The 26,111-nt window shown below is 32.5% G+C and overlaps 1 protein-coding gene across 1 annotated transcript in view; it reads left to right on the forward strand.

Annotated features, from left to right (window-relative positions):
* LOC139520068 (scavenger receptor cysteine-rich domain-containing protein DMBT1-like) overlaps positions 1-26,111 on the forward strand; it is a 62,257-nt gene that overhangs the window by 11,764 nt on the left and 24,382 nt on the right. The window contains exons 2-18 of the mRNA XM_071312487.1: positions 802-959; positions 6,300-6,465; positions 10,821-11,159; positions 12,760-13,080; positions 15,063-15,386; positions 15,768-16,082; positions 16,570-16,722; positions 17,268-17,435; positions 17,894-18,050; positions 19,118-19,278; positions 19,831-20,157; positions 20,443-20,763; positions 21,679-22,002; positions 22,856-23,164; positions 23,896-24,213; positions 24,762-25,130; positions 25,643-25,966. Coding sequence (XP_071168588.1) covers positions 802-959; positions 6,300-6,465; positions 10,821-11,159; positions 12,760-13,080; positions 15,063-15,386; positions 15,768-16,082; positions 16,570-16,722; positions 17,268-17,435; positions 17,894-18,050; positions 19,118-19,278; positions 19,831-20,157; positions 20,443-20,763; positions 21,679-22,002; positions 22,856-23,164; positions 23,896-24,213; positions 24,762-25,130; positions 25,643-25,966 — 4,554 coding nt within the window. The remainder of the gene's footprint in view (positions 1-801; positions 960-6,299; positions 6,466-10,820; positions 11,160-12,759; positions 13,081-15,062; positions 15,387-15,767; positions 16,083-16,569; positions 16,723-17,267; positions 17,436-17,893; positions 18,051-19,117; positions 19,279-19,830; positions 20,158-20,442; positions 20,764-21,678; positions 22,003-22,855; positions 23,165-23,895; positions 24,214-24,761; positions 25,131-25,642; positions 25,967-26,111) is intronic.

Genomic DNA, 26,111 nt, shown 5'->3' on the forward strand with positions numbered 1-26,111 from the left:
GAAGGCATAGTTTTATTTTGATTACTTCAATTCAATTCAAAATTCATGAAAGTCTTCATTCGCACACTCTTTCATTGTGACTTGAAGATTGAAGGAAAATGCCGACACATTCATCATATTTATGACAAAAAGGTACATTGTCTTAATTAAATTACCTAGTAATTAACACCTTTGAAGTCTTATCCACATTAATTGATTGTAATGACATGATAAACCTCATTACCTGGGGGCAATCACCAGGTGTCATATTTGTAATTTAACTTCTGATAAGAAATCGATGAAACAAAGGCAATTTTACCAAAACGGCACAAGGTTTTTTTTGGAAAACGGCGTCAGGGCAGAAGGGCGCGACTGAGGGCAAACAGGGCGCGGCTGAGGGCACCCAGGGCGCGGCGCCCTTCTATTTTGGGCTAACGAGACCACTGTACATGATCTATCTAGTAAACAATGGGAAAAAAATCACTTTCGCAATATTTGGAGATGTGTATTTTTCCATTATCACAAGGATCTTTTATAACATATGACAGAGGTGGATTTAGGGGGGGGGCCCACTTACATGTACATGTATCTGAAAAACATTTTGTTGATTATATAGGGAATCACTAAAGTGTGACCGGAGAGGGCCCCCTCTCAGGCAGTCAGTGGGCCCCCACTTATGAAAATTCCTGGATTCGGCACTGTTTGGCAAAAACAAATATTGTACTGGTCTGATGTGTTGTATATTATGTATGTACAAAATGTATTATGAAACATATCAGAAAATATTTTCGTTTTGTTTATTGATATCTATTTATTTTCTAGGTCTCCAAGTGCGTCTTGTTGGAGGAGATGGTACATCAACAGGAAGAGTAGAAATAGCACAGAATGGTACAGAAGAATGGGGGACCATTTGTGATGATTTGTGGTCTGAAGCTGAGGCCCAAGTGGTCTGTAGAATGCTTCATTACCAATGGGGGATTGTAAGTTTTATGCTAAATACTTTCGAGTACACTGTACATGTATTAACATACAATTTTATGACTAAGACAAATTTTACTCTTAGATGGTCCTAGACTTTTCAGACTTAATAAAATTTATTAATAAGTCACGATGTTTTTTCAGAAAATGACATCTCTAAGTCAGATTTTGTGGCAGCAGTACCTCTAGACTCAAAGCTAGCAAGAAACTTGTCAATGTCAACAGATATTGACCTCAGTAATACCACTTGTTTGTCTATATTATTAGTATTATGAGATTTTGGCATGTTTTTGTCTAACACATTGTGTTGTGGTCTAATTATCTTGACATCATAAAAACTAAATGGTCACAGTTTTCCTCAAACAGACATACTTAGGTATAACATTCATAAGGATTAGTGTAAATGCATGTATATAAGATTTATAGAAAGTACTTTTTATGTACAATGTATGAGTGATGTTAAAACATTTTGTACTATTTTCTACACTTAATGGTAAATAAAATCACACATTATACATTCATGTATAGTCCATTTTATACCCTTGAGTTGTAGCTTGGTATCACCTTAAATGTCTGGACACAAATACACATACGTTTTAGTTTATTGTTGTGTACTCAAATTAGGCTGTTAGTTTTGCCTTTTGAATTGTTTTACATACGTTAATCTAATAGCTTGCTATGCAGGGACCTATAGATAGATGCTTTCCTACTATTTCATTCCAGAGGGGGAGGGGGCCTTTCGCAGGAAAAATTTGGTTGATTATATAGGGAATCCCTAAAGCATGACTAGAGTGCCCCCCCCCCTTTTAGGTCAGTCAGCAGGCCAGCCCCCTTATGAAAAGTTCTGGATCCGCCACTGTTTGGTCTCCGTGGTAGAGAGTTGATCTTTTGTCTCTTGTGTTTAATATGTGAAAAAGCTAAAGGCAAAAAGTTAAGAAGATTACAATTGTTTATACTAGTATATGTAAAATAAATGAGAGTAAAAATGATAAATTTAATTAAAAAAAATGAAGCAAACAAACAGGTTATGTCATCAATTCGCTAATCCCGGACTTTTCCTTGAAACAATGTCAAATTGCGGTCATATGACAAACACATGTTAATTTACGTAATAAGCATAATTGATGTTTACTACTTGATGTGTGATTTATTATTTCTGGAGGAGTGATTGATTTGAACAATAATACAATATACATTTTGTACCTTGTTTATAAAGTAGTACCTTAATATAACTTTACAGTCTGTTGATTGTTTTTTTTTGTTTTTTTAATAAAATTTTGATGCGACTGTCATACAAGTGAGAGGTTTAGCTAGCTATAAAACCAGGTTCAATCCACCATTTTCTACATAAGAAATTATTCCTGTACCAAGTCAGGAATATGACAGTTGTAATCCATTCGTTTGATGTGATTGAACTTTTGATTTTGCCATTTGATTAGGGACTTTCCTTTTTGAATTTTCCTTGGAGTTCAGTATTTTTGTGATTTTACCTTTCACATATATGTATTTTGATGTGGTTGTATTTGTTTGTGTGACATAAATCTAATCTAACAATAGGAGTGTAAAAGAAAAAATTTCAAAAGCCAAAGAAACTGATATATTCAGTTATCCTTTTTAAAAATGTCAGATTTGACTGCACTGCATTTCTTTCTGCTTTATTTGACATGTTTTAATTTATAAATTAGTACAAAATTCTTCTGATTAAAACGCATCCTTGTATGGGGTTTTCTAGAATGGACAAGTTCTGTCACAAGAATGCAATATAAAAAGCACTTGGATCTGTCTCAGAAAACATGACCGTTTTGGAATGCCAAAATATAGAAATCCAAGAGAATAAAGAGGACCATGAATGTTCATAGGTGTATGTCAAAATTTAAGAGTTTTAATTTATTGATAAGAAAATCAATATTTATGCCAACAAAACAATGTTCAAAGATCTAATTACAGTTTTAGATTGGTAACTTTCTAGAATAAATTTATTTGATGGATCAACGAGTTCATCCTGATTGTATCTAAATTTATAAACTCCATAAACAACATCTGAAAATGTGATTGTTTTATCCTTCAACAATCAGGTAGATATCTACAGGAACAGCCACACTTCCAAACCTAATTTTTGTAGCTTCAAAAAAATTTAGTAAAGATTATTTAAGTAATTTGTGTTAAGTCTGTGTAAAACTTGCTATAATCTAAGTACACCATAAATGTTACTATAATTTTCCTTAGGAAATGCAAGATTTAATGTTGTGAATATATGAATAAAATTAAATTAAATCATATGAAGGGAAAAAATCTGATGTAGGGTAAAAGTCAAGATACACATCCAGTCATCATCATAAGTTTACTAGAGTAGACATCAGTATGTATCAAGATTATTAGAATAATTATATTTTGCCAGAATGCTGACATTTTTGCATGAATTACTGATTAAACATTTCTTGCTTTTGCATATTTATAATTTATGTTTCTGATTCATACTTATTTGTTTTATGAGTCAGTCTCCATATTACATTGTACTAATCTCAAAATATGATATTTGACTATGTTTCATATTTTTCAAGTAAAGCTCTAAATTTTAATGTTGATTTTGTTCAACCTGTAAATATGAAGTTTATATGTAAGAATTTACTGGAAAAACAAAGATAGGGTGCCTCAGATGGATGAATTTAAAAAAAGTTTTGTTTTCGTATTTTGCAGCACTGGGTTGATACTGCTGCTGGTGAATTGTTAGTCCCCAAGGGTATCATCAGCTCAGCAGTTTGTAATTACATATTGTCATGATTTAAACTTTTCTTAAATTGCCATTTTCAGTTTTGGTATCTTGGTTTCAAATTTTCTACTTTGAGGGTTCCTTTTGAACTTAAAAATTCAGAACAGTGTTTTTGGACGCATTAAATTTATGAAATGTTTGTTTTCATATTTTATAAATTACTGCTGCAGATGTGGTAGAGCAGGTGTTTCACCTATGTATATATCATAAAACATCTTTGGGCAAATTGTGTCTTAGTTTAAATATATTTATTTATAGTGGATTGGGAAACAAGTTATAGCAACTTATGTTAATCCCTCTCTGCGGGTGTGAGTGCTGCCTTGTAGCGGTATTAGCCTACTCTTTTTCGAAATCTATAAGGGTGTCTTTTACGTGCAAGAGATATGGCTCTCTCTTAACTCGACAGATTATCATCATTTCTCAAGACCCTACTCTCAAATGGTGTCGAGGGAGAGCCGAAAATTCAGTCTGAAATTTCTCCCCAGAGCAGGGATTAAATTGAGTCTTATAGACATAGGATACATGTAAGACAAAACAAATAACTGTCATCTCATTAAAAGGCAGCACAGAAAGACATTTTTCAAAACTTATCTTTACAGGTTCCGGTACTTGTTAGTTCGCTGTTCAAGAAAGCACAAGAAGCTTTTGATAAAACCTACTGCTTTTATTAGCTCACCTGGCCCGAAGGGCCAAGTGAGCTATTCCCATTACTTTGCGTCCGGCGTCCGTCGTCGTCGTCCGTAGTCCGTCGTCGTCGTCCGTAGTCCGTCGTCCGTCGTCGTCCGTCGTCGTTAACTTTTACAAAAATCTTCTCCTCTGAAACTACTGGGCCAAATCAAACCAAACTTGGCCACAATCATCATTGGGGTATCTAGTTTAAAAAATGTGTGGTGTGACCCGGTCAACCAACCAAGATGGCCGCCACGGCTAAAAATAGAACATAGGGGTAAAATGCAGTTTTTGGCTTATAACTCAAAAACCAAAGCATTTAGAGCAAATCTGACATGGGGTAAAAATGTTTATCAGGTCAAGATCTATCTGCCCTGAAATTTTCAGATGAATCGGTCAATCGGTTGTTGGGTTGCTGCCCCTGAATTGGTAATTTTGAGGAAATTTTGCTGTTTTTGGTTATTATCTTGAATATTATTATAGATAGAGGTAAACTGTAAACAGCAATAATGTTCAGCAAAGTAAGATCTACAAATAAGTCAACATGACCAAAATGGTCAGTTGACCCGTTTAGGAGTTATTGCCCTTTATAGTCAATTTTTAACCATTTTTCGTTAATTAAAGTAATCTTTTACAAAAATCTTCTCCTCTGAAACTACTGGGCCAAATTAATCCAAACTTGGCCACAATCATCTTTGGGGTATCTAGTTTAAAAAATGTGTGGCATGAATTGGTCAACCAACCAAGATGGCCGCCACAGCTAAAAATAGAACAAAGGGGTAAAATGCAGTTTTTGGCTTATAACTCAAAAACCAAAGCATTTTGAGGAAATCTGACATGGGATAAAAATGTTTATCAGGTCAAGATCTATCTGCCCTGAAATTTTCAGATGAATCGGTCAATCGGTTGTTGGGTTGCTGCCCCTGAATTGGTAATTTTGAGGAAATTTTGCTGTTTTTGGTTATTATCTTGAATATTATTATAGATAGAGATAAACTGTAAACAGCAATAATGTTCAGCAAAGTAAGATCTACAAATAAGTCAACATGACCAAAATGGTCAGTTGACCCGTTTAGGAGTTATTGCCCTTTATAGTCAATTTTTAACCATTTTTCGTAAATTAAAGTAATCTTTTACAAAAATCTTCTCCTCTGAAACTACTGGGCCAAATTAATCCAAACTTGGCCACAATCATCTTTGGGGTATCTAGTTTAAAAAATGTGTGGCATGACCTGGTCAACCAACCAAGATGGCCGCCACCGCTAAAAATAGAACATAGGGGTAAAATGCAGTTTTTGGCTTATAACTCAAAAACCAAAGCATTTTGAGGAAATCTGACATGGGGTAAAAATGTTTATCAGGTCAAGATCTATCTGCCCTGAAATTTTCAGATGAATCGGTCAATCGGTTGTTGGGTTGCTGCCCCTGAGTTGGTAATTTTGAGGAAATTTTGCTGTTTTTGGTTATTTTCTTGAATATTATTATAGATAGAGATAAATTGTAAACAGCAATAATGTTCAGCAAAGTAAGATCTACAAATAAGTCAACATGACCAAAATGGTCAGTTGACCCCTTAAGGAGTTATTGCCCTTTATAGTCAATTTTTAACAATTTTCATTAATTTGGTAAATTTATGTAAATTTTTACCAAATATAGTTCTCTGTTACTAATGGGCAAAGTTCATTATAGATATAATTGTAAGAAGCAAAATCGTTCAGTAAAGAAAGAACTTCAAACACATCACCATCACCAAAATACAATTTTGTCATGAATCCATTTGTGTCCTTTGTTTAATATGCACATAGACCAAGGTGAGCGACACAGGCTCTTTAGAGCCTCTAGTTTTGTATAAAATGTTGAAGAATTTTATAATGTTAATCTTAAAAGTATGTTTACTTTACAGGCACATACTAATTCCCCTTTTGGAGAAGGCTTAGGACCTATACATCTTGACAATGTTCAATGTACGGGATCTGAAAGAACTTTACTTGAGTGTCAGAGTAATGGATGGGGTGTACATAATTGTCGTCATTACGAGGATGCTGGAGTCTCCTGTTATAACAACTCAGGTATTGTCTAGCCCACAGTGTGAGTCACTCATCTGAAGTAAAGGTTGCGTAACACCCTCCTAGTAGAAGGTAATGTCTAGCCCACAGTGTAAGCCCCTCATATGTAGTAAAGGTTGTATAACACCCTCCTAGTAGAAGGTAATGTCTAGCCTACAGTGTGAGTCCCTCAGCTGAAGTAAAGGTTGCGTAACACCCTCCTAATAGTAGGTATTGTCTAGCCCACAGTGTGAGTCCCTCATCTGAAGTAAAGGTTGTTTAACACCCTCCTAGTAGAAGGTAATGTCTAGCCTACAGTGTGAGTCCCTCATCTGAAATAAAGGTTGTGTAACACCCTCCTAATAGTAGATATTGTCTAGCCCACAGTGTGGGTCCCTCATATGTAGTAAAGGTTGTTTAACACCCTCCTAGTAGTAGGTATTGTCTAGTCCACAGTGTCAGTCCCTCATGTGTAGTAAAGGTTGTCTAACACCCTCCTAATAGTAGGTATTGTCTAGCCCATAGTGTGAGCCCCTGTAGTAAAGGTTGTTAAACACCCTCCTAGTAGTAGGTAATGTCTAGCCCACAGTGTGAGTCCCTCATATGTAGTAAAAGTTGTTTAACACCCTCCTAGTAGAAGGTTATGTCTATAGTTTATAAATCCATCATGATGCATTCATTTAATTAAGCAGAATGGAGTCTACATGTCCATGATAAGAGTGGAAAATGGCTTCCTTTATCGAACTGCCATTTCTCTTTCATTGAGCAAAAAAAAATATTTAAAAGTCTCATGATTCCATTTTTCAGATTCACAGTGTTCTATTTCAGTAAAAATTCACTTATCTATGAAATTATTTAATTTAGAAATTTAGATTTTATAAAACTATGCATTTCTGTCACATATATCTGAAATGTCATATTTCAAATAAAACAGTTGTGACAAGAAATTTAAATTCATAATATACATCACATGCTGTTTTTCTGTTTTTGAAATTTTGTTTATATTTTAATTTACGTAGTTGGTTTTTAACAAATGCACTGAAACAAAATGTTTTGGCAGTTTAGGGGCATGTATCTGTTGTGAGTTGTCAAAATATTGTGTCCATGTTATAAAACAAAAGAGTGAATCACCTGTGAATAATTCCAAAACATTTTTCGGTAAAGACCTTATTTAATTACTGGACTTTAACATTAATTCCAGACCCCAACTTGATCAGCTGTGAATAATTCCTAAACATTTTTTCTGTGAAGACCTTATGTAATTACTGGACTTTTAACCTTAATTCCACACCCAAACTTGATCACCTGTGAATAATTCCAAAACATTTTTCCGTGAAGACCTTATGTAATTACTGGACTTTAACATTAATTCCACACCCAACTTGATCACTCGTGAATATTTCCAAAACTTTTTTCGGTGAAGACCTTATGGACTTTAACATTAATTCCACACCCCAACTTGATCACATGTGAATATTTTCAAAACATTTTTCAGTAAAAAACCTTATATAATTACTGGACTTTAACCTTAATTGCACACCCTAACTTTTTTTTTAATTATATTTGCCTTCTAGCTTCTGATTCATTCTCATTTAAAAAAGAAACTATAATTAGTTTTCACATTATTTTGTTGGAAATTTGTAGAATGTATTACTATTAACATTTTTCAAAATGAATTACTTTCTTTATTTTTTTATACCTTGACTGAAGTTTACACAATCTTGCTTGAATATACAAAATGACCTTGCATGTAAAAACAATCTTCTTTAAGTTTTGCAAACATGTCCATTTTTCAAAAAATATTAGCCTGATGAGTCATATATATCATGTAACTATACATAGTCATAAAATATAAACATTATTCGTACAAGGCTTAAAGCGCCTTAGTAATAATGCAATATTTTGCAGAGCATTTCTATCATTTTTTGATTCAAGACAAATTCTAATGCAACATCATTTTTATTATTATTTTCATGACATCAATTCACAATAATTGCTATGAAAAGCGCTTCACCAGTTAACTTAATTTGCAATCATCAAATCACCAATTGATGCTGTCGTAGCTCAAGATACAATACAGTTATCTGCTAACTATTGTTGTTCTCTCTATACTGCAACCATTACAACCCTTTCAAAGAATATAATGAAGGTAAATCCTAACACTCTAAAATTTGAAGCAGATGATTTAAATTCTGTCAACCTGTATTCTTTAATTGACATCATAAATTAAACTCTAAAGAAACATGCAATGAACAAACAAGATGTTATACAATCAGAGGAAGTATATAACAAATATTTATTATAGTCAATGCAATATAAATGCACAGTTCGTACAGTTCTAGTGTTAATTAAAGATATATCACCTCCCGTAGTACGCATATTAAGCAACTTTAAGAGAACTGTAATCTTCATTCAAGCTTGAGAGATTGGCATTTTGGTCATTTTCTCAGAAATTCGTCATAATTTATGGATAGTATACAGTAGTTTGACATTGTTTGCCACAGTTTAGTTACTCTGTCGTGCAGTTATGTCTTTTTAAAGCTTCCTTGTCTTACTGTCCATACATATTGATTGCAACTTCGCACTTAATTACTCAAACTAACTAAAATACGCTTGATGTTTTCATTAGAACCTTTTGCCAAATTTTTCCATACAATTCTAATTTCTTGGTGTATCCAAATATGAAAAAGTTTTAAAACTTTAAATGTAGGGGTGTATCTAGCCATTTTTGAAAGAGGACTTTTATCCACATTCAAATGCATTGATCGTCCAAAAAATATGAATTCCAACTCCCGAACTCCCCCTCCTCCTTGATCCACCACTGTTCTATCAGGCCTTTCCATTGTTATATATTTTTGTATAATACGATTTATAATGAAAGGGCTTTAAACATCCTTGAACCCGATGACTCTTTTATAAGGAAATGTCTGCGTCATCACAAAAGTTTTTTTTTAAATTTATGTATGCATGTTTTATAACAATTAGCTTGGTAATTGAATGACAAACACAGTTATTATGTACATGTATTTTGATTACACATAAATAAACTTTTATGAGGTTATTCAAGGATCTGTTTAAATTAAATGTACTGTGGATTCATCATTAATCGTGGGATTCCAATTTTCTTAGTTTTCACGGGTACAGGTGAACCAGGAAATAAAAATTTCAACAAAATAACAAATTATCTATTGGCTTGAATGCGGGCTTCAACAAGATTATTAAATTTAAATATCCACAAACAAAAGTCGTAAAATGCAAGTTCTCCTTAATCTACGAAAATTGGTACCCACGAAAATAAATGAATCCAGAGAACAGTCAAAAAAGCAATTTTTTGAAATGACTTTAGGTGCTACAAAAGATTTGATATGCATAAAGAGTTTGTTCCTTCTAAAGAATGACGCATTTCATTGCAATTCAATTTTCCCGTTCATCTGTAAATAATAAATTTTATAAACATACAAATAAAAAGAGATTATGCTGTAAGTTTTGTTTGAATTGTTTTACATTGTCATTTCGAGGCCTTTTATAGCTGACTATGTGTGGGCTTTGCTAATTGTTGAAGGCCGTACAATGACCTACAATGGTTAATTTTTGTGTCATTTTGGTCTTGTGGACAGTTGTCTCACTGTTAATCATACCACATCTTTCTTTTTTAATTAAAAAGATATTTGGGCCTTTTGTTAATGAAACAGCAACTGAAAAATGAAAAAAAGGACTGAAAAATGAAAAAAAAAGGACTAACAAAGGTTGAACACCTGTAGAGGTATTGTCTGAGTTACAATGATAAATGAAAACCCAATGGCATATTGTAATTAACACACAAAGCTCAAAATAAGATAAATATGATTCAGACATGAAATACATGTATATGTATATAATTCATATTCAATGCATGTACACCTCTTTGTATTTATGCATTTCTTTAATTACAATAGATTATAAACATGAAACTTGTATTTATTTCATAGTATTAATCTTCATTAACTCTAATTTATGAAACCATGAGAGTTCATGTGCTTATTTAAGTGCAATTTAATTTATAGTATAATTATTTTTTTATAATTTTAAACATATTTTATTTATAGTGGATTGGGAAACAAGTTATTGCAACTTATATAAATCCCTTTCCACTTTGCGGTTGCGAGTACTACCTTGTAGTGGAATTAGCCAGCTCTTTTTCAAAATCTACGAGGGTTTCTTTTACATACAAGAGATATGGCTCTCTCTTAAAACAGATCAGCCATTAGACTATCATCATATCTCAAGACCATACTCGCAAATAGTGTCATGATAAATTTGATCAATATCCCATCCTTTTTCATTTTCACATTAATAAGCATATCTTCTCTTTTAAAAAATACAAAATGTCTTTTTTTCAGTTAGGTTAAATTCACGAGGACGAACAGATGTTGGTACAGTTGAAATCCATACGAACGGAGCATGGGTACAGGTGTGTGATGCAGGATGGGACGATATTGATGCCACCGTTCTATGTAAAGAAATGGGCTTTTCCTGGGGGAAGGCATTACTACGATCACAGCTTGGAAAAGTATCTTCGTCGTCAATTTCCACCAAAGCATTCACGGATTTCTCTTGCGTAGGCTCAGAAGATCGGTTGATCACCTGTAACCACACAGCTCTAAGATCAAAATGTGAGACAAAACATAGAGCCTCAGCTATATGTTATGAAACAAGACCAACTCCTCAGCAGTTGAATGGTTTGTGGTTTTAGTATCTTGTAATTATTAGATTTACAAGTAAAGCGCTCTTTGACTCTGTATATAGCTTGTACATACAATGCAGTTTGAAATTAGTATGCCCTTATAAGCTTCATTCTTAGCATAAACTTGGAAACATTAATGAGCAGGAATTTGAACTTATCATGAAATTATATTTTTGTTCATTACTCAAATGGATTGAATTTTCCTATAAGCCATACATCAATTTAAAATAAATGACAGGGCTTTTGCCCAAAGTTTTATACTTATTATTCATTTTCTTGAAAATTATTAACTTCCAATTTTAGCTTCATCATAACTATATATAATGAAAAGTTTGAAACTTCTGCTGACGTAGATTTTGGACACTCATTATAAATTTTTGTTACACCATAAAAAAAATTTAGGGGGGGGAGGGGATGTACTGTCAAATATTTTGGGTGATTCCTGTTAAAATTTAATTCCTTATTTTTTAATACTGCTATTTTTAAATATAAAATAGTAGTTAAGCATTATCAAATACTGTAAAGTAGAGCTTCTCATATAAATTGTACCTTGTCTTTTTTCAAACTTTACATTGCTTTAGGCTTGGTAATTTAAATACTGCATGCTTGTTTTTGATCTCAATAACATGACACAGGACAAGCAGTTAATTTTTATTTTTTTTTCTTCAATTTTTATACATTTATTTTTGTACACTGATCACTCTTAAAATTGGTAAATAGTCACCTCGACAAAAGGATTATTTTATGATTTTATTATCATGTGCTCTAATATATTTACGTAATTGGTTGTCATTTACCAGTTGATTGATATAGATGTACAAAACTTCTTATGTCAATGTTAGTACAATGCATTTTAAAAAATTTGTAAGTTTTTTATCATGTTCATATGTTGGTTTGAAAAAAAATATCCTTGCATTTGTACTTAAAAACAAGATCAATTATTGTGTTATTGTTCTTGTGATAAATTTGTTAAATATATTACACACCAATTTCCTTCTTCCCTTTTTTAAAATTTACACTGGGATGAGCAAGAAACTTTCATAAATGATTTTTATATGCAAATCATTTATCCTAGAACAAATGAAAAGAAGTGATAAAGGTTTTGTAAATATATTTTTTTAAATGTAAAAAATTCATGGGTTTTTGTTTTTTTGTTGCTTATTTATAGGAGATATTCTGAATTCTTTTTCTGTAGGATACATGATCTGTTGTGAATATCATAAATGAAAACTATCTTACTTTAATGCCAAGAAGGGGTATGTGCACTTACTCACTACAGGTTCTTTCATTTATTATAAAACTCTTCTGTTAAGTTCAGAAACAAATATTTTCTACATTACAACCTTTATGTATTTTTGGTAACCAAATAATGTTCACAGCCCCTACATATTTTAAATTACACATTTTGGTTTACACATAGTGAGAAATTGATAATTTGAAACAGGTTTTGATGAAAATACTAAAATATACGAATAATCAGTTGCTTATAAATCTGCAAATAAGCAAACCATAACTTCTAACCTTTTATCAAATTTTTGTCATATTCTGAAAATTCTAAAAATCAACTTTTGTTAGTTATAAAATTTTTGTTTCAGCTTTTAGTGTTCGATTGGAAAAAGGAACATCTGTATGGGGTGAGGTCAGTGTTAAAAAATTAGGAATTTGGGGTCAAGTGTGTGCCTCTGGTACCGAATGGAATGACAAAGCCGCCACAGTTTTATGTAAGGAGCTAAACCAAGGGTTTGTTGGAGGAAAAGCATATGGCACAGTAAACGAAACCTTACGACCTATTTGGATAACGAAATTAAATTGTAGCGGTACCGAGCGAAGTCTGAAAGATTGTGTGTATGATGAGAACAGCTGGGGAGATGCAGTTTACTCATGCAGACCAGCATATGCTCTGTGCTTTCGTCGAAGTAAGTATAACATAATGGTATAATAGACTTTATTACAGTTGAGATTTCTTTGTTCATGCCGCCTAATGAAAGGTAGGACATAGGCCACTATGCTGTAATATGATGATCCAATTGACTTGATCATAGTTGAGAATTCTCTATTCATGCAGCCTAATGGAAGGTAGGACATAGGCCACAGTTCTGATTTAGCTTATGAAGTTGATTATGTTATAATCTTTGTTTATAAAATGATAAAAATTGACCATACAAGTTACAACTGCTTGTTTCTAGGAATTGATACAGTTTTTTGTTGTACAATGTATTGCTATTTTGTGTTCCTTAGATATATATGCTGTAGATACGGATAAATGCTTTGAAAAGTCAATGAAATGAACCATTGTTAACTTTGTTTGCCCTGGAATACGAATTAAAAAAAGAAATGAATTTAACTTTGTTATAACATGTAAGTCAATATTCATACATTAGTCGCACGTTAAAAATGAATTGCACACTATTTTTTTACACTGGCTCTTTTTAAAATTATTTTGTTGTCAATTTTTTTTTTCAAAATCCAAATTATTTAAAAAATAGTTTTATTAATAATTCACACATACTGGAAATGTAAATGGATGAAGTACTTTTGCTACAATTGTTTGAAGATTACTTGTATGTTCTGTTTATGGGTTTAATATATCTCTCTTAACGTTACAAGAATCAGAAAATAACAACTTCCTGGAAATATACATCTGAAATTGACATATTGTGTTTGTCAGAATAAATAATTGAATTGGAACAAGGATATTCTTGTATCATAACAATATTATTTATTGGTTCATATGTGTCCTTGTAGATCAGAACAAATATATTTGATGTGGTTAAGTACATGTTATGAAATTGTAAAATACAAACAGTTATTGTATAAAAATATGATGTCAAACTTTAATACAAGGCACTAAGGGACTTCAGAAATATTCTGTAATGTTATTCCCATTGGAACAAATATTACATCATTTGTTCGTTACAGAGTAAAGGGTATGTAATATTTGTTCCAACAGGAATAGATATGATGGCATTGTTTATAACAAAGTTCCAGGGTAACATTTGAATAAGCAGAAAAATTGTACTTTGACAATTGGAGCACAGTCTTCTTGTGGTTGATGTTATTGATATGAAATCAAGATGCATTTATTTAGTCTATAATTTTCAGTTTCATTTATGCATAGAAATAACTGTATCATGATTTTAAAATATTTGCTTGCATCAATTTTATGATACTAGGCACTTACACATTGCCAGTAACCTCAATTGCTGATTTAACATTGATTTTAGAAACATTGAAATACAAGACCATTGCCTACAAATCAATGAGTCAATGGATTTGATTGGTCATTCTAATTTAACATCATTGAAATCTATTTCAAAATAAATTGTTCATACATCAAATCTTAGAAGCTGATACCTACAGTGAAATTATATATACAATTTTGATGAAGTCATAGGTTGATGGAATAGGGGTATACATTTGTAAGGTCTGTTCACAATTTTTGTCTTGCCTACCTACAGTGAATTTATATATACAATTTTGATGAAGTCATAGGTTGAGGGAATAGGGGTTTAAATTTGTAAGGTCTGTTCACATTTTTTGTTTCGCCTGAGGCGACAACAGCGTCAACATTTGTTCAGTTCTCTGCCTAAGTTAGTTTGCTAGGAACTACTACAGATAGTCTAGATCATTGATATTTTATATGAAGTTGCATTACTATCAGTACAATTTAGTTAGACAAATATTTTCAGGCCTTGCCCACTAGATTATGGTCCAGGGACTGAATTTATTCACCATGTTTCTATCCATGGAATTTTTTCTTTCTTTCTGAATTTTATCAGACAGATATATCTCTGTGTCAACAATACAGTTGGTTAGTGGAGGGGAGTATTAATTGATCTCAACAGACAAGACATATCTCTGTGTCAACATTTTTATTTCTAATTGTGATTATTTTCAGGTGTTACAGTACAGTTGGTTGGTGGAGGGGAGTATTACGGACGTGTACAGATAAATTATGACAACCAAATTGGTACTGTTTGTGATAACTCATGGTCATCCAGTGATGCACGAGTAGTTTGTAAACAATTAGGATTTGCTGATGGGGATCCTATATCTAAGTCATATTATGGTGGTGGAACAGGCCCAGTGATGATGGATGGCCTGGGTTGTTATGGTTACGAGGATTCACTCCTTGAATGTCGAAATAAGGGATGGTTGACAACACCTAAGCAGGAATGTTTAAATCACACAAAAGATGCTGCAGTCATCTGTCATAAAGATGGTATGATTCAGGGAAAGAGCTTGAAGTTTTTTTATATTCCATATATATACAAATTTTAAAAAGAAACAAAATCATTTAGTATTGTTTACTTTCTTCAATTTCATTTATAGAAATGTATACTGAAAAATACTTTGAATATGGGATTGTAAAGACAGAAATATATAAGTTATAAGTATTAAAACAAAAATCCTTACTTCAGCCAGATCAATAAATTATACAAATTGTTAATTTAATACAGAAAAATAGTTTTCTGTTGTATCCTCTAGAATATGGATACCTAGATTAATAAAAAAAAAAGTTAAAAGTTTTGAATGAAATATTTTATATACAGATATAATACATGTAGTTATATTTCTTCAATAATAAGAATTTATTTTGTAGTGAGATTATCCAGGGGAGATCACTCACATGGGGTTGTTCAAATTATGGATCAGTATTGGTCCGTCTTGTGTGGAGAAGGTTTTAATAACACAGAGGCCAGGGTCGTTTGTCGACAACTTGGATTTGAGAATGGATGTGTGTTACCAATGGGATCTTTCGGTACATTTTATGGTCGATATGCTAGACCCAACATCAACTGTACAGGAAGTGAAAACAGTATATTAAATTGTAATTACGACAGATTCCGTGGATGTCAGAGAGATAATTATTTGGCCTATGCTTCTGTGTCTTGTTACAACGGAACAATGACTAGAGGTAAGATAAATACCGTAAAGTGTGTTAATATTCTTGGATATTAAATTAAGCAAATCTGAAAGCTGTTCACAAAGTTAATTTCCATGGTTTCCTTGTTTTTATGCCCCATTTATTATGTCCTTTTACCATTTATGGGCATTATGTTTTCTTGTCTGTGCGTCTGTCTGTTCGTTCGTCCGTTCGTTCGTCTGTCTGTCCCGTTAAAGGTTAAAGTTTTTGGTCGAGGTAGTTTTTGATGAAGTTGAAGTTCAATCAACTTGAAACTTAGTACTTATGTATCCTATGATATGATCTTTCTAATTTTTATGCCAAATTAGAGATTTTACCCTAATTTCATGGTCCACTAAACATAGAAAATGATAGTGTGAGTGGGGCATCCATGTACTATGGACACATTCTTGTTTCTCTTATTGCAACAACAAAATGCAAGCACTTAGGATCTTGGATGATAAATTGTGATTCGTAAATAGTACTGTATTGTTTTCAGGTACACATTTGAAATTGGAAGATGGATCAGACGGATATATAAACCAAACAGGAAGGGTATCTGTAAACCAGTATGGTATCTGGGGAAGAATTTGTCCAAGTGCCTGGGATGATGTTGATGCTGATATTGTGTGTAAACAGTTGAGACATAGGGGTAGGTAACAGTTACAGTAACATGTGTGGTATCTCAGAAAGAATGATCAAGAATCTGAAATAAATTTTAATGGTGATATTGTTTGATAGAACATAGAGAAATATAATTGAATCAATAAACCAGCAAGGTTGCTTGCATGAGATACGTTCACATGTTTGAAATGATTATTGTTACTTTTTGCATTCCTGTCCAAAGTGATCTTTTCTTATCACTAGGCATCCGTTGTCTTTCGTTGTCTCTTACTTTTTACAAAAACCTTCTCCTCTGAAACTACTGGGCCAAATTAAACCAAATTTGGCCACATTCATCTTTTGGGTATCTTGCTTGGAAATATTGTCCAATGACCCAGCTTTCCAACAAAGATGGTTGACATGGCTAAAAATAGCTATAGAACAAATGGGTAAATTGCAAGTTCTTTTTATTATTAGTAATAGAAATTCAGGGGAATGTATACAAGAAATACTAATATCATCTATCTCCATTGTTCATTTTAGATCAATCATTTTCAGGAAAGTGGCCTCTACAGTATACTTGATATATTTTAGGTGGTGTTGCATTTCAGCAGACGGCATCAGGCAGTGGGCCGTACTTCCTGGGTGAGGTAAATTGCCGTGGTAATGAGACCTCCTTGTTCCAATGTCCTATTGGTGGTGATGAGTGTGACTCACAGTTTACCTCTGGAAATGCTGGCGTTTTGTGTTACAATCAAAGAAGTATATATTATTTCTCATTTTTAGCTGAATTAAACGGTTTAAAAGTCACATATATATTGTGTCATTTGTAATTAGGTTATCTGGTACACAAAACATTACATTTTTGACTTGTATGACAATTTGTAACAAATGTTTTCAGCATTTAAATGTTGCTTTATTACTGAATTAAAGTTAATGTCATTGGGACAAAATAGATATTTCATCTTGGTTGACAATGCTTACCTGCTTTATATCCCTTGCTGCTATCTGTTATATAATTAATTTAACTGAATGTGCAGCTACTTTTGACTTTAAAGTTACTGAATATTTTTAATGGTTAATAAGAGGGGAAAAAATGCTGGTTAAGCTTAAAAAAAAGTTACCTGCTGATCCTTGTGTTCGAGTCGAATTTTACCTTTGTGTTAACCAATGATAAATACAAGTTTAACAGGAAGCATGATAATTTTATTGTCTTCTAGAGCCAACCCTGCAGCTGGTTGGTGGGACTCATAACTCTGGCCGACTGGAAGTAACAATGGACAATGAAGTTGGATCTATATGTGACGAGGGATGGTCAAGGTATGATGCCACAGTGGCCTGTAAACAGCTTGGCTTTACTGATGGTGAATACAGGAGGTAAGTTACAAATTGGTTTACTGTAGATTCATTATTATTTAAGGATACCAATTTTTATGGATTTCATGGGTATATGTGACCCACAAATTTATTTGAATGTTCGACCTGCTTTAAATTTTCAATAAGGTTGTTTACAGATTTTGGCAAAACCACGGAATAAAATATCCATGAAAATTGCAGGTTTTCATCGATCAAGGAAAATTTGCACCTATGAAAATAAATTAATCCACATTAGCCTTATTTGAATAGAAAATCTGTTGACCCTGTGACCCAGATAATTTTGTTTTCCCATAATGCCATTTGTTAGTTTGCTGTGCTTATATTTGATGTTGGCATTATGATACAAGTATATGTTCTGGGAATCAGTGGACATTATGTTTGTAACTGGTGACATTAGGGAGACAAATTAATTTATTTTAAAACTGAATGTTTACTTTAATAATTTTATGAGGTGTTAAATCGTTGATCAAAGCAAATTTTAAATGTAGGACAGGAGTGTGTCCAAGATCAAATATAAAAAAGAAGATATGGTATGATTGCCAATGAGACAACTATCCACAAAAGACCAAAATGACACAGACATTAACCACTATAGGTCACCGTACACTTTTACAACCCTAGACATTTAAAAAAAAAAAAGAAGCATTCAATTCTTATGATTACTTTTTTTTTGGTACATGAAGTCATTATATAATATTGAATAGTTATATTCAAGCTTTTCTGCTGTTTCTTATTTTTTGTTTATTGTTTATCATTGTCACAGATAGCCATTCCTTGAAAGCTGTAGTAATTTATAGGGACATAAAATATGAAATTGGAGTGCTACTCGATTGTTGACAGCCAATCAAAATTATGGGTTCAAATGAAACATACATGTTATGTAATTATATAAAATTAATGTGAATAGGACAAATAGAAACCCAGAAAATATACAAACAAAATAAGATTCTGCAACGAACATTTTTTTTAAAGCAATTTGAAAATTTAACTGTATATTGCATTAGAACATACTTATATGAAATAAAATGCTCAAGAAAAAACGATTGTTAATTGAAATGACTTTGTAGGGGATTGGAAGGTCCGAATCGTCCAAAGGTATTGTCGAGAATGGGTTGTTTTGGTGGAGAATCGAGTATATTTATGTGTAGAAATCCTGGATGGAAGAAAGATATTCCTTCTTCATGTTCAAATCCTAAACGAGATGCTGGTGTATTCTGTTACAATAATGGTATGGAAATTTGAGGGTTTGTTTAAGTGTCTTGTAAAAGAATTATAAGCATAAAATGTTTTTAGACTCTGTCGAGGAAATTTAAATTTAGAATAATGAAAAATGAAGTTAACCATCAATGGTAAACTTTTGTATATTACCTACATTGTGTAAATGGAATACTTATAATGAATGTATTTAGGGCAACTTTAACCACACTTTATTCTTTGGCTAAAGAACACTGTATAAAAGAGAAAAAATACCAAATACCAAAAAATACCAAATACCAAAAATACCAAATACCAAGTACCAAAGGAGCTTTCAATCTCATAATTGAAAAAAAAAACTGACAATGTCATGGCAACAACCCCAAAACAAGCAAAAGACAAAGAACAGTTCACATAGGAAGGATTATTATAAAAGGTGTTATATAGTAAAAAACTGTTTTTACTAAATTGAATATTTTCTTTTTAAGGTATTTTGAACTTGATTATTGTGCTTAAAATGTTAAGAAATTTCAGTACTAGTACTCCCCAAGAGACAAATTTATAATATAGAATATATTTTATTCAGTGAGAGTCAGCGGAGGAGATAACGGACACAATACCACATTAGGAATGGCTGAGATGTACCTTCGTTCTACTTGGATTACCGTCTGTGGCGACACGTTTGATAACAATGCAGCTCGAGTTGTGTGCAGAGAACTTGGTTTTCCTAACAGCAAACGTCTGGTTAATGGAGCCTTTGGTTCAAAGTATTACACGGACTCTGTGATCAAATTGAATTGTACCGGCAGTGAAGTGACTATCAAAGATTGTCATTATGAGGAAGGAGAATGTCCAAACAGAGCCTATAACTATGCTAGTGTACTCTGTACCAAAGAAAGGATAGATGAACAAGGTAAAATTGGCTGACAACAAAATTTGTGTCTTCTTGAAATAAACATGAATATAATTTGGCACCATTTATTATTGCGAAAAATGCGACAGGGATATAATCGCAATAATTAAAACTCGCATTTTGCCATTTTTTTATATCAATTTAACAGGATTTTTCCCAATATCGCAAAAATCATAATCGCATTTTAGTCTATAATGACAAAATTGCAATAATATATGCACGCAATAATTTCTGAATTTACAGTACCAATGTCTTATATGTTTAACTTTTTCCTTTATGTTTTAGATATAAGAGTGTGGGGATTGGTGGAAAATAGTTTTCCTGCTCCCGTCCTGATCCAGAAATATGGTATAAATGGTACAATCTGTGCTGAGGGTTGGGGCAGTAATGATGCAACAGTGGTGTGTAAACAGATGGGCTATGCTGGTGGTGTACCATTTGGTCCTCGCTACTATAGTTCTCGTACCCCAATATGGATGTCAAATGTCTCATGTACTGGCACAGAGAGGGATATCAAATTCTGTAATCCCCAGGGAGAACTGGACATCAGTAGGAGTTGTAGATCAAGTAGGCATGCTGCTAGAGTATTTTGTTATAGAGGAGATGGTAAGTTTAATTGTTACAGAGGAGATGGTAAAAGATAAGGGAAAGAAACAAGAAAAATATGACCCCTTCTGTAGCCATGTGAATTTTGAAATTTTCTTACTGCAATAGTATCAAAACAGCAAAGATAATGAACAATAGAGATGGGTGATTTCATACATATACCAAGGGGAAACTTTGTGCAAAGCATTATTATCATAGTTTCATTAATATTGCATTTTATAGAAAAAAAGGGATTCTGTGGCAAATAAAACCAAGATTTTTGTAGAATATCCACAGACTTTAATACAGAGATTTTTGTTATAAAATTTGTAAACATAGATTACTCGCTTGTTTATCTATGTTGTGCTAGTGTTTATTGTATACAAAAAGTCCTTCACAACCTTCAAAATTACAAAATCACAATACAATTCACTAAAGTTGAGCACACCCTAGAAGGTGTACTTGAATTGGTCCATATTTATATTTGTTTTAACCAACATCTAAATTTATAAACTTGTATAAAGAAAATCACTGCATGCAATAATCCTCTATCTATCAAGCACCGAATTGCCAAAAATGAGAATACAAGGGTAAAGGCTGTGGATTTTCTATAAAATTTCAATATATTTAGCATTGAATCAACACAAGGGTACATAATCCTTAAGAAAAGAAAAAAAATATCATAAGAAAATTATATAACAAGGATGTGCAAAATTCAATTTTGTTACATTTGAAAGACGCATATCATTCTAAAATTATGGTTTATTTGTAATTTTGTATATTTCATGTATAAGAATTTATAACAATCACAGAATTTTCCTATTATTTAGAAGATGTTCCTATAAAGTTGGGATAGGCATATTGTTGTTCTATTTACAAAAACAATAATTTATGACTGAAAACAATTTAAAATAAGATGAACATAATATTTTACAGGATTTCAGATCAGACTGGCTGGATCTAACACACCAAACAGTGGAAGAGTAGAAATAGCTTTTAATGGAGAATGGGGGACCATATGTGACTCCTACTGGTCCGACTCTGATGCCAGGGTTGTGTGTCGTCAGCTAGGCTATGTTGATGGTGTTGCCCAACCCAAGGGGAAGCATGGACCGGGGACTGGTCGGTCGTGGTTATACTATGTTAGGTGTGATGGAGACGAGAAAAATATTTGGGAATGTACAAATAGCGGTTGGAATGTGACGCATTCATCGTGTAGATCTCACGAGAATGATGCTGTAGTCTATTGTACAGGAAAAGGTAAATTAAATGTGGGAGTTAATGTCAAACATTATGTTTTAATTTAATTTAAAACTTCAATTAACATTTATCATTTTAAAATCAAAATCATGTACTGAAAATGTTTGATATAAAATAATACATGCTTGTTCAATGTTATGTATGCCCTATATTGTTTGTTACATCCTGTAAACACATTCTACATCGTAATACACGTGATCACTCTTTATAAATTATCTTATGCCATCTGGTTAACTGTTTAATATGATAGAAATGTTTAAGTTAGATTGAGATACTTGTCTATTTTCTATCTATCATAAATTGAAAGTAAAAAAGGTTTCTGCTAAACAATTAAAATGTTATCACGGTTTGCTTTTTATATGGTAGTAAGGTTGTTTTACGTTTTACTAAAGAGGTAGATATGACGGGCATGTTGCATTTTAAAAGCATCCCATTGACCCTATCAAATGCTGGAGCTGAGTGAGTTTTGGTCCTTTTGTAACTATCATTTTTACATTCAGTCAATATTTCAATCAAAAGTGATGTGATTATCTTAGACATTCAAACACAAGAAAACTCTTCTTTAATAGTGGTCAACATCAATCACAGGCAATTTTATCCTCCCTGCTAAATAAATCCAATATTTTGACATTGTTGAGCTGTCATGAATGTTGCATTTTATTAGGGTAAAAAATAATTTTGGAATGCCTCTAGATTGTTTATAGCCAATCAGAAGTACAGATTCTTATGAAACATACATGTAATGTGATTATTGTTTACACTACATTTTCATTTTTCCTGGATTTTTAAACAAATGCGTATCTAAGAACTAACCCCTCCTCATAGTTTATTGTATTTTATGTTATGTTTACAGTACGATTAGAACCCAACATAACCTATGGTGCTGTACAGGTTTGGCAGGATGATGGCTACAAGCTGGTCTGTGCAGATCAGTTTGATGACGTTGATGCTCAGGTCGTCTGCCGAGGGCTGGGAAAACAAAATGGCATCAGTATTTGTTGTTCTGTGTTTGGAGACATGAAACATCCTATTACCATCAACAACGTAGCATGTACAGGACACGAGGATTCTATTCTGCAGTGTCAGCATAATACATTGAGAGAGGCGTGTCCAAGTAAAAAATATGCTGCTGTAGCTTGCTCAGATTCTGCATCTAGTGGAGGTTTGTTGACAAAAAAAATGTTTTTCTTTATAAGATAAGATCAGATATTTTATTTTCCAAATTTGGTCTCCAAACGTACTCATATAAAAATGATATGATCTTTACAATATACAGTATAGTATATTACATTCATATAAAACACCTATAATATTGATATATAGAGATACAAAATGTTATGCAATTCAATAAAATATTTCAATAATTGAAGCATTTTCTTTAAAAATAGGATGAATATGTTGAAGGCTGTGAGATGATGGCCTCCTGATGTGTATTCATTATTGATAGTTATCCAGTATCCCCAATGTGTTTGATAAAACTTGGATTGGAAATTGCATTCATGACCAATATGATTTTGAGACTATTATATATATAGGGTAACTGTCCAAAGCAATAAAATTGCAATAAAATTAAAGTACATACTGGCATTTATATGCGAAAATAGCAAAAAAATTTCATTGCGAAATTATTTTGTCTATTCTACATTTTGAAAATAATGTGTATATTTTAAAGAAGAAAATATAGGTTATAAAACTTGGAATATTTTCTGTTTTTGAAGTTGAGATGGCAGTATAAATGAAACTAAATTCTAGAATAATAGAATAATGATAATTAAATGTTTGCATAAATGCTTCAATAATTCAGAATGCTTTTAGTAAAAAATTATATGTATTGTTTTCTCCATGTAATTTTATCTTTTGATGAGGTATAGATGATGATTTTTACTTTTACAGCATATGAGTTGCGGTTATCCTCTGAAAATCAAGGTGTTGTATCAGTCCGCCATCTTGATGTGTGGGGATCAATCTGCACAAATGGCTTTGATGATAATGATGCTAAGGTGATATGTCGTGAGAAAGGTTTTCAAGGAGGATTTGCCTACTATCAACATGAGTTTGTATCTGGAAATCGTCAAAACCTACCATGGCTGTCATATCTGAATTGTACTGGATCAGAAGGATATCTAGCTCGCTGTGGTAATATTCGTTGGGGTGATGTACGAGATTGTTCTACTGATACTATGGCTGCTGTTTATTGTCATGATAATCCAGGTTAGTTTTATTTTTTCTTTGATATTAGAGGGGACATTTGTAATATCTTAATTTCAATCTTGTAATTAAGAATTTTGTATATGTTTGTTAATTCTGTGGATTCATTTATTTTCTTGGGTACACATATTGAGTTTGAGGAAAACTTGCATATTCGTGGATATATAATTTTGTGGTTTTAACAAAGTGTGCATACATTCCTTAAGAAAATTTGTAATTCGTTGAACATTTAATTTCGTGGTTCCCCTGTACCCACTAAATCCGAGAAAATTGGTATCCAACGAAGATTAATGAATCCACAATACATGTAAGTTTGCTAAGCCAAAAAAAAACAAAAAAACATTAGTAACAAAAGTCATTTATGAAAAACATTGAGTGTTGTTATTCCTTCTTAAACTGGCAGAGGATTAATTTCTTTTATCATTTGTTGTGTGAATTAAGCTAAATATTTAATGAAATTGAATATTATTATTTCCAGATGTCCATTAAAATGATTCATGTAATTTTGGTATTTTCAGATGTCAATTGTAAGTAATATTTGTTATTTTCAGATGTCCAGGTCAGGTTTGTAAATGGAACCAGTCCACTGCATGGTCGTGTAGAGATAAATATTGGTGGACAGTGGGGTAGTGTATGCGGGACATCATCCTGGAATGATGAAGATGCTACAGTAGTATGTCGCATGAACGGCCATTCATGGGGAAGGGCATTACGTTATGGCAAGTTTGGCGCTGGACAAGGACCAATATGGGTGGAATACGCTCGGTGCAAAGGTGATGAGACAAACATTTTCCAGTGTCCAATTGTTTTCAACGCACAGCCAAATCAACGTTCCGGTAGGAGACTTCGTAGATTCCGACCAATCCGTGGTGTATGTTATTCACATAGTACAGATGCTGCTGTTCAGTGTTATGATTCTGGTTAGTTTATTATTTAAATGTGTTCATTTTGTTTAAATGCAGTTTTATGAATTTTCAGTCAAATTGAAAAGAAAATTGTGTATTCACTTATTTTTCATGTATTCAAATTTTTGTGGATTTGAAAACCATAATTAGCAGATATTGCTAATTGGTTATAAAAATTGAGGCAATTACATACTAAATCAGTTTTAAAATATATTTTTTGATAGAATAAAGCATAAAGTTAATGAATTTATTTTACTTTCAATAAATAATGTGGACCACCATACATGATATATTATAAAAGTTAAATACAACTTTGAAACTGTACAGAAGCAAAATGCAGTGGTCTGTAACAAAACAGTTTTGAAAAGCATAAAGTAAGATTGGTATTTAGAAATTTGGTCCATAGAAAATTTTTCTTTTGGTTTTGATTGTGGGTGTTTGGGTTAAGAAGTTGGTGTCCAATATTTATTTAAATGTAATTTCTAACTACCTTATTTTATAATCTCTTAATTATATATTTATTTCAGTTAGACTAGTAGATTCAAAAGATGTCTCTTACGGAAGAGTAGAAATGTTTGTGAAAGCAGATAAAAAATTCTACAGTGTCTGTGATACAGGATTCACAAACTTGGCAGCCAAGGTTGTATGTCGTCGTCTTGGTTACAGAGATGGTCTGTACCAGTGTTGCTCTGCTCTAGGACATGTACCAAATGCCAACATAAGTATTATAAACATCAGGTGTAATGGAGGTGAGGAAAGTTTGGATGTTTGTCCACATGAGTTTGGATCATGTCAGTCTGGCAATTATGTTTCTGTTTACTGTTCTTATGACGTCTTGGCTCCAAAATCAGGTAAGATTCAATTAGATATAAGAAGATGTGGTATGAGTACAAATGAGACAACTATCCATCCAAGTCATAAATTGGATTAAAAAAAAGCCATCATAGGTAAAAGTACAGCCTTCAACATAGAGCATTGGCTCACATGGAACAGCAA

The sequence above is a fragment of the Mytilus edulis genome, chromosome 4, assembly GCF_963676685.1.
Source record: "Mytilus edulis chromosome 4, xbMytEdul2.2, whole genome shotgun sequence".
NCBI lineage: Eukaryota > Metazoa > Mollusca > Bivalvia > Mytilida > Mytilidae > Mytilus > Mytilus edulis.